General features: G+C 42.1%; 1 protein-coding gene across 1 annotated transcript in view; it reads right to left on the minus strand.

Annotated features, from left to right (window-relative positions):
* Positions 1 to 16,296, minus strand: part of INTS3 (integrator complex subunit 3) — an 883,995-nt gene that overhangs the window by 270,165 nt on the left and 597,534 nt on the right. Inside the window, 1 exon segment of the mRNA XM_053719732.1 lies at positions 9,293 to 9,406. Within this exon segment, the coding sequence (XP_053575707.1) occupies positions 9,293 to 9,406 (114 nt within the window).

The following is a 16,296-nucleotide window of genomic DNA, read 5'->3' on the forward strand; positions in this document are numbered from 1 at the left end:
TTGAAACTGGATTCGGACACAAAGAAGGCACGACTATCTCCTGGTTAATGTTTTTGTTAGAAACAACTTTCGGAAGAAAACCAGGTTTAGTACGCAAAACCACCTTATCTGCATGGAACACCAGATAAGGAGGAGAACACTGCAGAGCAGATAATTCTGAAACTCTTCTAGCAGAAGAAATTGCAACCAAAAACAAAACTTTCCAAGATAATAACTTAATATCAACGGAATGTAAGGGTTCAAACGGAACCCCCTGAAGAACTGAAAGAACTAAATTGAGACTCCAAGGAGGAGTCAAAGGTTTGTAAACAGGCTTGATTCTAACCAGAGCCTGAACAAAGGCTTGAACATCTGGCACAGCTGCCAGCTTTTTGTGAAGTAACACAGATAAGGCAGAAATCTGTCCCTTCAAAGAACTTGCAGATAATCCTTTCTCCAAACCTTCTTGAAGAAAGGATAGAATCTTAGGAATTTTTATCTTGTCCCAAGGGAATCCTTTAGATTCACACCAACAGATATATTTTTTCCATATTTTGTGGTAGATTTTTCTAGTTACAGGCTTTCTGGCCTGAACAAGAGTATCAATGACAGAATCTGAGAACCCTCGCTTTGATAAGATCAAGCGTTCAATCTCCAGGCAGTCAGTTGGAGTGAGACCAGATTCGGATGTTCGAACGGACCTTGAACAAGAAGGTCCCGTCTCAAAGGTAGCTTCCATGGTGGAGCCGATGACATATTCACCAGGTCTGCATACCAAGTCCTGCGTGGCCACGCAGGAGCTATCAAGATCACCGATGCCCTCTCCTGATTGATCCTGGCTACCAGCCTGGGGATGAGAGGAAACGGCGGGAATACATAAGCTAGTTTGAAGGTCCAAGGTGCTACTAGTGCATCTACTAGAGTCGCCTTGGGATCCCTGGATCTGGACCCGTAGCAAGGAACCTTGAAGTTCTGACGAGAGGCCATCAGATCCATGTCTGGAATGCCCCACAACTGAGTAATTTGGGCAAAGATTTCCCGATGGAGTTCCCACTCCCCCGGATGAAATGTCTGACGACTCAGAAAATCCGCCTCCCAATTTTCCACTCCTGGGATGTGGATTGCAGACAAGTGGCAGGAGTGAGTCTCCGCCCATTGAATGATTTTGGTCACTTCTTCCATCGCCAGGGAACTCCTTGTTCCCCCCTGATGGTTGATGTACGCAACAGTCGTCATGTTGTCTGATTGAAACCGTATGAATTTGGCCTTTGCTAGCTGAGGCCAAGCCTTGAGAGCATTGAATATCGCTCTCAGTTCCAGAATATTTATCGGGAGAAGAGATTCTTCCCGAGACCAAAGACCCTGAGCTTTCAGGGGTCCCCAGACCGCGCCCCAGCCCACCAGACTGGCGTCGGTCGTGACAATGACCCACTCTGGTCTGCGGAAGCTCATCCCCTGTGACAGGTTGTCCAGGGACAGCCACCAACGGAGTGAATCTCTGGTCCTCTGATCTACTTGTATCGTCGGAGACAAGTCTGTATAATCCCCATTCCACTGACTGAGCATGCACAGTTGTAATGGTCTTAGATGAATTCGCGCAAAAGGAACTATGTCCATTGCCGCTACCATCAAACCTATTACTTCCATGCACTGCGCTATGGAAGGAAGAGGAACAGAATGAAGTACTTGACAAGAGTTTAGAAGTTTTGATTTTCTGGCCTCTGTCAGAAAAATCCTCATTTCTAAGGAGTCTATTATTGTTCCCAAGAAGAGAACCCTTGTTGACGGAGATAGAGAACTTTTTTCTACGTTCACTTTCCACCCGTGAGATCTGAGAAAGGCCAGGACAATGTCCGTGTGAGCCTTTGCTTGTGGAAGGGACGACGCTTGAATCAGAATGTCGTCCAAGTAAGGTACTACTGCAATGCCCCTTGGTCTTAGCACCGCTAGAAGGGACCCTAGTACCTTTGTGAAAATTCTTGGAGCAGTGGCTAATCCGAACGGAAGTGCCACAAACTGGTAATGCTTGTCCAGGAATGCGAACCTTAGGAACCGATGATGTTCCTTGTGGATAGGAATATGTAGATACGCATCCTTTAAATCCACCGTGGTCATGAATTGACCTTCCTGGATGGAAGGAAGAATTGTTCGAATGGTTTCCATTTTGAACGATGGAACCTTGAGAAACTTGTTTAGGATCTTGAGATCTAAGATTGGTCTGAATGTTCCCTCTTTTTTGGGAACTACGAACAGATTGGAGTAGAACCCCATCCCTTGTTCTCCTAATGGAACAGGATGAATCACTCCCATTTGTAACAGGTCTTCTACACAATGTAAGAATGCCTGTTTTTTTTATGTGGTCTGAAGACAATTGAGACCTGTGGAACCTCCCCCTTGGGGGAAGCCCCTTGAATTCCAGAAGATAACCTTGGGAGACTATTTCTAGCGCCCAAGGATCCAGAACATCTCTTGCCCAAGCCTGAGCGAAGAGAGAGAGTCTGCCCCCCACCAGATCCGGTCCCGGATCGGGGGCCAACATCTCATGCTGTCTTGGTAGCAGTGGCAGGTTTCTTGGCCTGCTTTCCTTTGTTCCAGCCTTGCATTGGCCTCCAGGCTGGCTTGGCTTGAGAAGTATTACCCTCTTGCTTAGAGGACGTAGCACTTGGGGCTGGTCCGTTTCTGCGAAAGGGACGAAAATTAGGTTTATTTTTGGCCTTGAAAGACCTATCCTGAGGAAGGGCGTGGCCCTTGCCCCCAGTGATATCAGAAAATCTCTTCCAAGTCAGGGCCAAACAGCGTTTTCCCCTTGAAAGGAATGTTAAGCAATTTGTTCTTGGAAGACGCATCCGCTGACCAAGATTTTAGCCAAAGCGCTCTGCGCGCCACAATAGCAAACCCAGAATTTTTCGCCGCTAATCTAGCCAATTGCAAAGTGGCGTCTAGGGTGAAAGAGTTAGCCAATTTGAGAGCATGAATTCTGTCCAAAATCTCCTCATAAGAAGAATCTTTATTGAGCGCCTTTTCTAGTTCATCGAACCAGAAACACGCTGCTGTAGTGACAGGAACAATGCATGAAATTGGTTGTAGAAGGTAACCTTGCTGAACAAACATCTTTTTAAGCAAACCCTCTAATTTTTTATCCATAGGATCTTTGAAAGCACAACTATCTTCTATGGGTATAGTGGTGCGTTTGTTTAGAGTAGAAACCGCCCCCCTCGACCTTGGGGACTGTCTGCCATAAGTCCTTTCTGGGGTCGACCATAGGAAACAATTTCTTAAATATAGGGGGAGGGACGAAAGGTATGCCGGGCCTTTCCCATTCTTTATTTACAATGTCCGCCACCCGCTTGGGTATAGGAAAAGCTTCGGGGGGCCCGGGACCTCTAGGAACTTGTCCATTTTACATAATTTCTCTGGAATGACCAAATTCTCACAATCATCCAGAGTAGATAACACCTCCTTAAGCAGGGCGCGGAGATGTTCCAATTTAAATTTAAATGTAATCACATCAGGTTCAGCTTGTTGAGAAATTTTCCCTGAATCTGAAATTTCTCCCTCAGACAAAACCTCCCTGGCCCCCTCAGACTGGTGTAGGGGCACTTCAGAACCAATATCATCAGCGTCCTCATGCTCTTCAGTATTTTCTAAAACAGAGCAGTCGCGCTTTCGCTGATAAGTGGGCATTTTGGCTAAAATGTTTTTGATAGAATTATCCATTACAGCCGTTAATTTTTGCATAGTAAGGAGTATTGGCGCACTAGATGTACTAGGGGCCTCCTGTGTGGGCAAGACTGGTGTAGACGAAGGAGGGGATGATGCAGTACCATGCTTACTCCCCTCACTTGAGGAATCATCTTGGGCATCATTTTCTCTAAATTTTGTGTCACATAAATCACATCTATTTAAATGAGAAGGAACCTTGGCTTCCCCACATACAGAACACAGTCTATCTGGTAGTTCAGACATGTTAAACAGGCATAAACTTGATAACAAAGTACAAAAAACGTTTTAAAATAAAACCGTTACTGTCACTTTAAATTTTAAACTGAACACACTTTATTACTGCAAATGTGAAAAAGTATGAAGGAATTGTTCAAAATTCACCAAAATTTCACCACAGTGTCTTAAAGCCTTAAAAGTATTGCACACCAAATTTGAAAGCTTTAACTCTTAAAATAACGGAACCGGAGCCGTTTTTATATTTAACCCCTTTACAGTCCCTGGTATCTGCTTTGCTGAGACCCAACCAAGCCCAAAGGGGAATACGATACCAAATGACGCCTTCAGAAAGTCTTTTCTGTGTATCAGAGCTCCTCACACATGCATCTGCATGTCATGCTTCCTAAAAACAAGTGCGCAATAGAGGCGCGAAAATGAGGCTCTGCCTATGATTAGGGAAAGCCCCTAGAGGATAAGGTGTCCAATACAGTGCCTGCCGGTTATTTTACATAATTCCCAAGAATAAAATAATTCCTCAAAGCTATGAAGTATAAAATATGTTTATATATCAATCGTTTTAGCCCAGAAAATGTCTACAGTCTTAAAAGCCCTTGTGAAGCCCTTTTTTTCTTATGTAATAAAAATGGCTTACCGGATCCCATCGGGAAAATGACAGCTTCCAGCATTACATCGTCTTGTTAGAAATGTGTCATACCTCAAGCAGCAAAAGTCTGCTCACTGTTTCCCCCAACTGAAGTTAATTCCTCTCAACAGTCCTGTGTGGAAACAGCCATCGATTTTAGTAACGGTTGCTAAAATCATTTTCCTCTTACAAACAGAAATCTTCATCACCTTTCTGTTTCAGAGTAAATAGTACATACCAGCACTATTTTAAAATAACAAACTCTTGATTGAATAATAAAAACTACAGTTAAACACCAAAAAACTCTAAGCCATCTCCGTGGAGATGTTGCCTGTACAACGGCAAAGAGAATGACTGGGGAAGGCGGAGCCTAGGAGGGATCATGTGACCAGCTTTGCTGGGCTCTTTGCCATTTCCTGTTGGGGAAGAGAATATCCCACAAGTAAGGATGACGCCGTGGACCGGACACACCTATGTTGGAGAAATGAGACTTAAATAATGTGGAGACAAAAGCGACGCCCATATTTTTTTAGCGCCAAATAAGACGCCCACATTATTTGGCGCCTAAATGCTTTTGGCGCCAAAAATGACGCCACATCCGGAACGCCGACATTTTTGGCGCAAAACAACGTAAAAAAATGACGCAACTTCCGGCGACACGTATGACGCCGGAAACAGAAAAAAATTTTTACGCCAAAAAAGTCTGCGCCAAGAATGACGCAATAAAATGAAGCATTTTCAGCCCCCGCGAGCCTAACAGCCCACAGGGAAAAAGTCAAATTTTTAAGGTAAGAAAAAATGATTGATTCAGATGCATTATCCCAAATATGAAACTGACTGTCTGAAAATAAGGAATGTTGAACATCCTGAGTCAAGGCAAATAAATGTTTGAATACATATATTTAGAACTTTATAAAAAAGCGCCCAACCATAGCTTAGAGTGTCACAGAAAATAAGACTTACTTACCCCAGGACACTCATCTACATGTTGTAGAAAGCCAAACCAGTACTGAAACGAAAATCAGCAGAGGTAATGGTATATATATATATATATATATATATATATATAAAAGAGTATATCGTCGATCTGAAAAGGGAGGTAAGAGATGAATCTCTACGACCAATAACAGAGAACCTATGAAATAGACCCCGTAGAAGGAGATCATTGCATTCAAATAGGCAATACTCTCCTCACATCCCTCTGACATTCACTGCACGCTGAGAGGAAAACCGGGCTCCAACCTGTTGCGGAGCGCATATCAACGTAGAATCTAGCACAAACTTACTTCACCACCTCCATAGGAGGCAAAGTTTGTAAAACTGATTTGTGGGTGTGGTGAGGGGTGTATTTATAGGCATTTTGAGGTTTGGGAAACTTTGCCCCTCCTGGTAGGAATGTATATCCCATACGTCACTAGCTCATGGACTCTTGCTAATTACATGAAAGAAATGAGTGCTTGCGGCCTTTAGTGAAACATGGTAAAAGGTCTGCCCTTCTGCCAGTGGTGTTGGTAATATTGTCCGAATTGATGAGATCATGAATGCTGAAAAGTACAGACAGGTTTTAATTCACCATGCCATTTCTTCTGGAAAGTGCCTGATTGGGAATGGTTTTTTTTTTCAGCATAACGATCCCAAGCACACTGCTAATGTATATTTGGAGAGAAAAGAGCTGATAAAACACTGACAAGTCATGGACTGGCCTCTACAGAGTCCAGACATGAATATTATAGAGGCAGTATGGGATCACCTGGACAGAGAAATAAATGAAAGACAACCTAAATCTAAAGAAGAACTCTGGGAAGTGCTGAAAGAAGTCTGGTATAATATAGCAGATAATTACTTCAGAAAATTCCAGGACAGTCTCCCCAAAAGAGTTCAAGATGTGCTTAGTGCCAAGGGAGGTCACACTAAATACTGACTTGTGCCTGAAGAAGCCATTTTTTTCTGCAAATTTAGTTTTTAATACTTTTTGTACATATTTCCTGTATTTTCTGTTTGTATCTTAATTAAAAGACCTAAAAATAAATATGGATGGTCATTAAAACTTTGTTAAAACAACAAATCTAATGGTGTCCTAGGACTTTTGCACAGTACTAGATAACAAAGGAATGTAATGTGTCTGTTAAGTGCATAGTTACGTTAGTAACGAGATAAGGATGTTACTCCCCAAAGAACAGATGTCATAAAACAAAATTAAGAAAAAAAACAACAGTTCAATATTGTTAGTTCATAATCTCTACATAGATACAAGATTTCGGCAGTTTGGTTATAATCCAAATAATGAAGCACTCTCCAACGTGTTAGCAACACCGTCACCTTTCTATTCTAAGTAACGTTTTAGGGTTTTACCCCCTTCACCAGACATAGGAAAGAAATATATAATACACTTACCCCCAACAGTCATTTTTCAAGCCATCTCCGAGACCAAATGCCAAATACTCCTATCGTGACTAAGCCCCTCCAACTGGATGCAACATCATCCCACTGGCCGGCACGGTGCACAGTCTGGATTACCTAGTGAAATGAAAAGAAACAAAATAAAACCTAACCATAAAGGATAAAGAACATTCCTAGCATCATCCTTATCTCCTAAATCTCTGCACAGTCCAAGACACCTTAGAACATTAGCGTATACATTATATTATCTCAGCATACAGAAACATTTACAGTCACATGTCTAATTATTGCCATAGCAACAGTAAACAAAATACCTATTGTAATTACACTAGCAGCTTATATACCCAGGTCTATTTATCGAGTTTTGACTGCTGTCTGTACACTGGCTACTCTAAACATTTAAGCAGTTTTGGAGATTCTCATCCTAATATAGGCTCGAAATATGTACAAAACAGTCAGGATAAGCTATCCTCTTTGCTTCCCTAGTATACATTTATAAATCTTAAAAAATAAAAAAATGGTCCACACATAGTATTAAAGGGAAAGGAAAGTCAAAATTAAACTTGCAAAATTAAGATACAGCATGTAATTTTAAGACACAAATTTATTTCTATTTTCAAATGTGCTTCGTTCTCTTGGTATCTCTTGTTGAAAAATAATATGCACATATCCTACACTAGTAGGAACTAGCTGCTGATTAGTGCTTGCACATTTGTCTCTTGTATCTAATTGGCTAACTAGATGTATTCAACTAGCTGCCAGAAGGGCAATGCTGTTCCTTCAGCAAAGGATAACAAGAGAAAGAAGCAAATCTGATAATAGAAGTCAATTTGAAAGTTGTTTAAAACTCCATGTTCTATCCAAATCATGAAAGAAAATGTTGGGGTTCATTTTCCCTTTAATTCTCACAAATGCATTCATGTTAAAAGAAACATCATAAGAAATAGATCAAATGTGTGGGCAACTTAAAAATGCATCATAAGAAACAAATTTAAGCCTTTTGATGATAAAGTATCTAGTACATAAGTCCATTTTACCTACTTCTGTACCAACAGTTTACCTTGATCCCCACCACGAGGTTTGTGGGGGAAGTACATGATCAACGATCGTGTACCTTAAATCAACCACACAATGCCCTGCTTGCACAAAGTGGTGAGCCACAAGCTGTTCTGACGTTCCTTTGCTAATAACTGTACGTATGGCCAAACGATGGTTGGCTATTCTGGTGCGCAGGTCGTCATTGGTTTTGCCCACATAAAACAAACCACAAGTACAGTGTAGCCGGTAACATTAATGCATTTGTGAGAGTTAATACTATGTGTGGACCATTTTTGTATTTTTTATGATATATAAATGTATAGTAGGGAAGCGAGGAGGATAGTTTATCCTGTCTATGATTTGTACATATCCCTAGCCTATTTTAGGATGAGGATCTACAATACCTCTTATATGTTTAGAGTAGTCAGTGTACTGATAGCAAGTAGCAGTGATAAATCAACCTGGGTATATAAACTACTAGTGTAACTGGAATGGGTATTTTGTGTACTGTTATTATGGTAACCATTAGACAGGTGACTGTAATTGTATCTCTATGCTGATATATTATAATGCATACGCTAATGTTACAAGGTGTCTGACTGTATAGGGTTTAGGAGTGAAGGATGATGCTGTAAATTTTCTTTATCCTTTATTGTTATGTTTGATTTTGTTTCTTTTCATTACACTAGATAATTTAGACCATGCAACCTGCTGCCCAGTCGGATGATGTTGCATCCAGTTGGAGGGGCTTAGCCACGCTGGGAGTACGCAGCGTTCGGTTTCGGAGATTGCTTGAAATATAACTGTAGGGGCTAAGTGTATTGTATATGTTTTTCCTGATAAAGGGGGTAAAACCCAGATATGTTACTTGGAATAAAAATGTGATGGTGTTGCAAAACCCTGAATAGTGCTTCATTCTTTGGATTATATAGTGTATTGTTAATTGAAAAAAGCCAGTGAGTGCCAGCCTTTTGTTGAGATATATATCTCAAACATGAAGAAAAACTTGACCCATTTGTAAGAGTCAGTTTAACATATTTGAGCTTGTATGTAACATGCACCAAATACAGTGCTAAACAGCTTATGTATACAAGATACATTTTTGCGTTTCTCGTGTGAACCAGAACAGATTTGCTCAAACATATAAATTAGGGTGGTTAAAAAAACTGAAATCCAATTAATCTTCGGATCTATAGTAAGGATTTTTAAGATCTACTGGCAGCTCACAATCTCCCTCTAATTCTTTAGTATTTCGAAAGATAGATCTCATACACTGTATATCAAAAAACCCACCTTTATACTTGAGGTGCTGTAGGATTGGAATGATGGTCTCCAGTGGGATGTTATGAGCCAGGAACAGCTGCCAGGTACAGTACTGCTCAAAGGTTTCCCACTCCAGGCTCTGAACTAAACACAGAAGTTAAAATCAGATTAAGAGTAATGAAAATGTCATTTAAGTGAGACAGTAAGGAAAAAGGCAGGATATAATGAATATATGACTGGAAGAGACTGGTAAATAAACAAATAATAAAAAAGACAAAATGAAGAAAAAACAAACAAAAAACAAACAACTAAGTATTATATAACCAGCAAGGAACAGACCAACTATCATGAGAAAGAAAGCATAAGACACGGTTGACAAAAACAAAGGGTGGATACCAGTAGGAATGAGGAAGAAGTAATAGTCTTACAGTGTTTACAGATGTTTAGTATATGACAGCTACAGTAGAAGAGGTTATCAGGCAGAGAGGGTTAGGAGCGGAATGAAGAAATAGTCAAATATCACAATAAAAGTAAGAAAAAGGTCAGAAGTGAGAAACAGGCAGATTGTCATACATGGGGGAAGTGGGTGGATTAGTATCAGACAGGGAATAAGTAGGAGGCAGTATGCCTGGAAGACAAATGAAAAAGGCAAATTATACGCATAAGAGTGGTGAGGAGGCCGAGTGTCAGGCTAGGAGTGGCAGAGAGGCCAAGTGTCAGGCTAGGAGTGGCAGAGAGGCCAAGTGTCAGGCTAGGAGTGGCAGAGAGGCCAAGTGTCGGGCTAGGAGTGGCAGAGGGGCCAAGTGTCGGGCTAGGAGTGGCAGAGGGGCCAAGTGTCGGGCTAGGAGTGGCAGAGAGGCCAAGTGTCGGGCTAGGAGTGGCAGAGAGGCCAAGTGTCGGGCTAGGAGTGGCAGAGAGGCCAAGTGTCGGGCTAGGAGTGGCAGAGAGGCCAAGTGTCGGGCTAGGAGTGGCAGAGAGGCCAAGTGTCGGGCTAGGAGTGGCAGAGAGGCCAAGTGTCAGGCTAGGAGTGGCAGAGAGGCCAAGTGTCAGGCTAGGAGTGGCAGAGAGGCCAAGTGTCAGGCTAGGAGTGTCAGAGAGGCCAAGTGTCAGGCTAGGAGTGGCAGAGAGGCCAAGTGTCAGGCTAGGAGTGGCAGAGAGGCCAAATGTCAGGCTAGGAGTGGCAGAGAGGCCAAGTGTCAGGCTAGGAGTGGCAGAGAGGCCAAGTGTCAGGCTAGGAGTGGCAGAGAGGCCAAGTGTCAGGCTAGGAGTGGCAGAGAGGCCAAGTGTCAGGCTAGGAGTGGCAGAGAGGCCAAATGTCAGGCTAGGAGTGGCAGAGAGGCCAAGTGTCAGGCTAGGAGTGGCAGAGAGGCCAAGTGTCAGGCTAGGAGTGGCAGAGAGGCCAAGTGTCAGGCTAGGAGTGGCAGAGAGGCCAAGTGTCAGGCTAGGAGTGGCAGAGAGGCCAAGTGTCAGGCTAGGAGTGGCAGAAAGGCCAAGTGTCAGGCTAGGAGTGGCAGAGAGGCCAAGTGTCAGGCTAGGAGTGGCAGAGAGGCCAAGTGTCAGGCTAGGAGTGGCAGAAAGGCCAAGTGTCAGGCTAGGAGTGGCAGAAAGGCCAAATGTCAGGCTAGGAGTGGCAGAAAGGCCAAGTGTCAGGCTAGGAGTGGCAGAAAGGCCAAGTGTCAGGCTAGGAGTGGCAGAAAGGCCAAGTGTCAGGCTAGGAGTGGCAGAAAGGCCAAGTGTCAGGCTAGGAGTGGCAGAAAGGCCAAGTGTCAGGCTAGGAGTGGCAGAAAGGCCAAGTGTCAGGCTAGGAGTGGCAGAAAGGCCAAGTGTCAGGCTAGGAGTGGCAGAAAGGCCAAGTGTCAGGCTAGGAGTGGCAGAAAGGCCAAGTGTCAGGCTAGGAGTGGCAGAAAGGCCAAGTGTCAGGCTAGGAGTGACAGAAAGGCCAAGTGTCAGGCTAGGAGTGGCCACTCCTAGCCCGACACTTGGCCTCTCTGCCACTCCTAGCCCGACACTTGGCCTCTCTGCCACTCCTAGCCCGACACTTGGCCTCTCTGCCACTCCTAGCCTGAGAATCAGGCTAGGAGTGGTGAAGAGGCAGACAGTCAGCTAGGAGTGATGAAAAGGCCGAGGGTCACCTAGGAGTGATGAAGAAGCCAGCACCAGGGACAGTAAATTCTAAATTTAACTTCCAGAATTCAGCTAGAGCATGCAATTGTAAACAATTTTCCATTTTACTTCTTTTATCTTATTTGCTTTGTACTGCTTATCCTTTGTTTAAAAGCATACCAAGGTAGACTCAGGAGCAACAATGCACATATATGACTCTTGTTATTGATTCACTCAGAGTATTCAGCTAGCTCCCAGTAGTACATTGCTGCTCCTTCAACAAAAGATAAAAAAAATGGGAAATATCCTGAGCAAGAAATAGAGACAATATCAAAATGAGAAAGCGTAAGATTAAATAAATTGGGAGTTGGAAAAGGAGTATAAGACAAGGAGTGAGGGTAAAACATGTAATAATGAAAAATAAAAGTATTAAAGGTGGTACGCTAAATGGAGTATAAAAGTAACTAGATTAACATATAAACTCAGGAGTATATATAACCAACCACAACTAGCCCTGAGATATATCAAACTTCTGTCTTTTAAGACTAAGGGCTAGATTACGAGAGGGTTTATTGAGGCTCTTTAAGAGTTGAGAGTAAACACGTTTGCTCAAGTGCAATAGAATTTAACGTGCGTCGGGACAGCACAACTTCAGAGCTCTGGTTAACTGTTACACAAGACAAAAAAGTGGCACAAAACACATTAAAAATACATGTAAAAGTACAGTTACTTTTAATAACAAGATCTGCTAAAAAATAATTTAAAATAATATTGCATTAAAAAGTTATACAGGCTCAAAGATATGAAGTCTCCGGAAAAAAAGGCTGCAAAGGGCTTTAACATAGAGTCTGAAAATCAAAAGGGAAGGAGAACAGCACACTTGTTTGTGGGGCACGGAGTAAGATTTGCCAAATCTCGTCAATCCAAATAGTCATACATCCAAAGCACTCCAGCCATCAGGAGAAATCTTTGTTTAAAAGACCTTTATTTTCATTAGTTGGGTCCAAAAGTTTACAGGAACAACGTTTCGAACCTACAATAGGCTCTTAGTCAAGTACGTTGTTCCTGTAAACTTTTGGACCCAACTAATGAAAATAAAGGTCTTTTAAACAAAGATTTTCTTCTGGTGGCTGGAGTGCTTTGGATGTATGACTTTAACATAGAGATACATACATATCCACGTCTAAATATGTATGTGTGTGTTTGTGTATAAATATATATTTATATATTATGTATTTATGTGTATATATGTCTGTAAATACACAAAATGCATGAGTGCGTGCATATATATATATATATATATATATATATATATATATATATATATACACACACAGGGAGTGCAGAATTATTAGGCAAGTTGTATTTTTGAGGATTAATTTTATTATTGAACAACAACCATGTTCTCAATGAACCCAAAAAACTCATTAATATCAAAGCTGAATAGTTTTGGAAGTAGTTTTTAGTTTGTTTTTAGTTATAGCTATTTTAGGGGGATATCTGTGTGTGCAGGTGACTATTACTGTGCATAATTATTAGGCAACTTAACAAAAAAACAAATATATACCCATTTCAATTATTTATTTTTACCAGTGAAACCAATATAACATCTCAACATTCACAAATATACATTTCTGACATTCAAAAACAAAACAAAAACAAATCAGTGACCAATATAGCCACCTTTCTTTGCAAGGACACTCAAAAGCCTGCCATCCATGGATTCTGTCAGTGTTTTGATCTGTTCACCATCAACATTGCGTGCAGCAGCAACCACAGCCTCCCAGACACTGTTCAGAGAGGTGTACTGTTTTCCCTCCTTGTAAATCTCACATTTGATGATGGACCACAGGTTCTCAATGGGGTTCAGATCAGGTGAACAAGGAGGCCATGTCATTAGATTTTCTTCTTTTATACCCTTTCTTGCCAGCCACGCTGTGGAGTACTTGGACGCGTGTGATGGAGCATTGTCCTGCATGAAAATCATGTTTTCTTGAAGGATGCAGACTTCTTCCTGTACCACTGCTTGAAGAAGGTGTCTTCCAGAAACTGGCAGTAGGACTGGGAGATGAGCTTGACTCCATCCTCAACCCGAAAAGGCCCCACAAGCTCATCTTTGATGATACCAGCCCAAACCAGTACTCCACCTCCACCTTGCTGGCGTCTGAGTCAGACTGGAGCCCTCTGCCCTTTACCAATCCAGCCACGGGCCCATCCATCTGGCCCATCAAGACTCACTCTCATTTCATCAGTCCATAAAACCTTAGAAAAATCAGTCTTGAGATATTTCTTGGCCCAGTCTTGACGTTTCAGCTTGTGTGTCCTTGTTCAGTGGTGGTCGTCTTTCAGCCTTTCTTACCTTGGCCATGTCTCTGAGTATTGCACACCTTGTGCTTTTGGGCACTCCAGTGATGTTGCAGCTCTGAAATATGGCCAAACTGGTGGCAAGTGGCATCTTGGCAGCTGCACGCTTGACTTTTCTCAGTTCATGGGCAGTTATTTTGCGCCTTGGTTTTTCCACACGCTTCTTGCGACCCTGTTGACTATTTTGAATGAAACGCTTGATTGTTCGACTGATCACGCTTCAGAAGCTTTGCAATTTTAAGAGTGCTGCATCCCTCTGCAAGATATCTCACTATTTTTGACTTTTCTGAGCCTGTCAATTCCTTCTTTTGACCCATTTTGCCAAAGGAAAGGAAGTTGCCTAATAATTATGGACACCTGATTATAGGGTGTTGATGTCATTAGACCACACCCCTTCTCATTACAGAGATGCACATCACCTAATATGCTTAATTGGTAGTAGGCTTTCGAGCCTATACAGCTTGGAGTAAGACAACATGCATAAAGAGGATGATGTGGTCAAAATACTCATATTGCCCTAATAAATTCTGCACTCCTGTATATATATATATATATATATATATATATATATATATATATATATATATATATATACATACAACACACACACACACGTATATATAAAATGATATATAAGATATATATATATATATAATATATATATATATATATAGCTAATAGACGAAGCACTCTCTGGTCTTATAAAGTGTATAACACAATTTTATTACAGTGACCATTTCGGGGAAATTCACCCCTTCATCAGAGTGTGCTCTCGTCTATTAGGTCTATTTACCACTCCTAGACCCTGGCTATGAAGATTGTTAGTGGGAGTGCACCTATTCTCTACAGAATATATATAATTATATTATTTTGAAGTGCACCCCGGAGGCTGAATGTTATGTGAGTGCTGGATCCTGACGATGCATATATATATATATATAATATATAATATATTATATATATATATATATATATATATATATATAATATATATATGTTGAGAAGTACAAGTCAGGGTTAGGTTATAAAAAAATATCCAAATCTTTGATGATCCCCAGGAGCACGATCAAATCTATCATAACCAAATGGAAAGAACATGGCACAACAGCAAACCTGCCAAGAGACGGCCGCCCACCAAAACTCACGGACCGGGCAAGGAGGGGATTAATCAGAGAGGCAGCACAGAGACCTATGGTAACCCTGGAGGAGCTGCAGAGTTCCACAGCAGAGACTGGAGTATCTGTACATAGGACGACAATAAGCCGTACCCTCCATAGAGTTGGGCTTTATTATAGAGTGGCCAGAAGAAAGCCATACTTTCAGCAAAAAAACAAAACGGCACGTTTTGAGTTTGCAAAAAGGCATGTGGGAGACCTCCCAAAATATATGGAGGAAGTTGCTCTGGTCTGATGAGACTAAAATTGAACTTTTCGGCCATCAAAGAAAATGCTACACATTAAATCACCCAAAGAACACCATCCCTGGAGACACAAGGTTCCCAGAATAGCATACAAAATTCTTCAGAGACCCTTTTCTAAGGGCGGTATTGCGTTTCCAAACATTTACCTATATTACGAAGCGACGAGGCTCACACGTTTCTGCCTGGGGAGTAGAGACAGATAGACCAGGCTGGTACCACTTGGAGCAATTAGCCCTACCGGCAGACCTAGACCTGTGGGATGCCATCTGGGTCCCTAAGCACACGAATCTCTCTGCTCAGATCAACAATACCATTGTCAGTCATTCACTACGCATCTGGTATGAACTAAGTCACCGGTTGGGTGTTTCACCCTACCCTTCCTCTATTCAGAGCCTGAAGGGGTTGCTGTGGGGCTCCCTTGAGATCCACTTCGACTTTTGGAAGAGTAAAGAAATCGCTAAGATTTCTGATCTTTATCACTCAGGAACCCTTGTAACGGCTTCACAATTAGTAGGACCCAGTGGGGAAAACCCGCTGTGGTTCAGATTTGAGAGCTACAGAGTACTGAGTATTGTCAGGGCTAGGGGATTCCCCACGACATCTCTCCGAGAAAAAACAAAGTGGGAAACTAGGTGGTGCCAGGGGGTAATGGGATCCCGACCCATATCTTTTCACTATGCCACTCTTCTTAATGATTAATGATGCAATTACTCTCTCTAAGAAGACACTTCATTGTGTCACAGTCTTTGAGACATATATGAAAGGTGTGTTGAAATGGTACCAGAGTCCCGACGCGAGTAGAGCAGCAATGTTCCCGTCCCCCACCAGAAAATGCTGGAAACAGTGTGATCTTGAAGGTTCTGACCTTCATATATGGTGGGACTTCCCGAAGGGTGCTCCTTTGTGGAGAGAGGTTGAGATAATACTTGGCTCCATAAATCTAGATGTACACTTGACACCTAAGATGGCTTTGCTCCAAATTTTCCCGAGGTCTTTCTCCCTGAGCGCCAAGACGTTTTTAATTTATGCTTTAGCGGCTACCAAACTGTGTATAGCCCGGGCATGGAAGCAGACTGAACCCCCAAACTTAAATGAGGTCTGTGATGTGATAAATCACTTCGCAACCATGGAAAGATATGTCGCTGGG

The sequence above is a fragment of the Bombina bombina genome, chromosome 1 (assembly GCF_027579735.1).
Source record: "Bombina bombina isolate aBomBom1 chromosome 1, aBomBom1.pri, whole genome shotgun sequence".
Classification (NCBI taxonomy): Eukaryota; Metazoa; Chordata; class Amphibia; order Anura; family Bombinatoridae; genus Bombina; species Bombina bombina.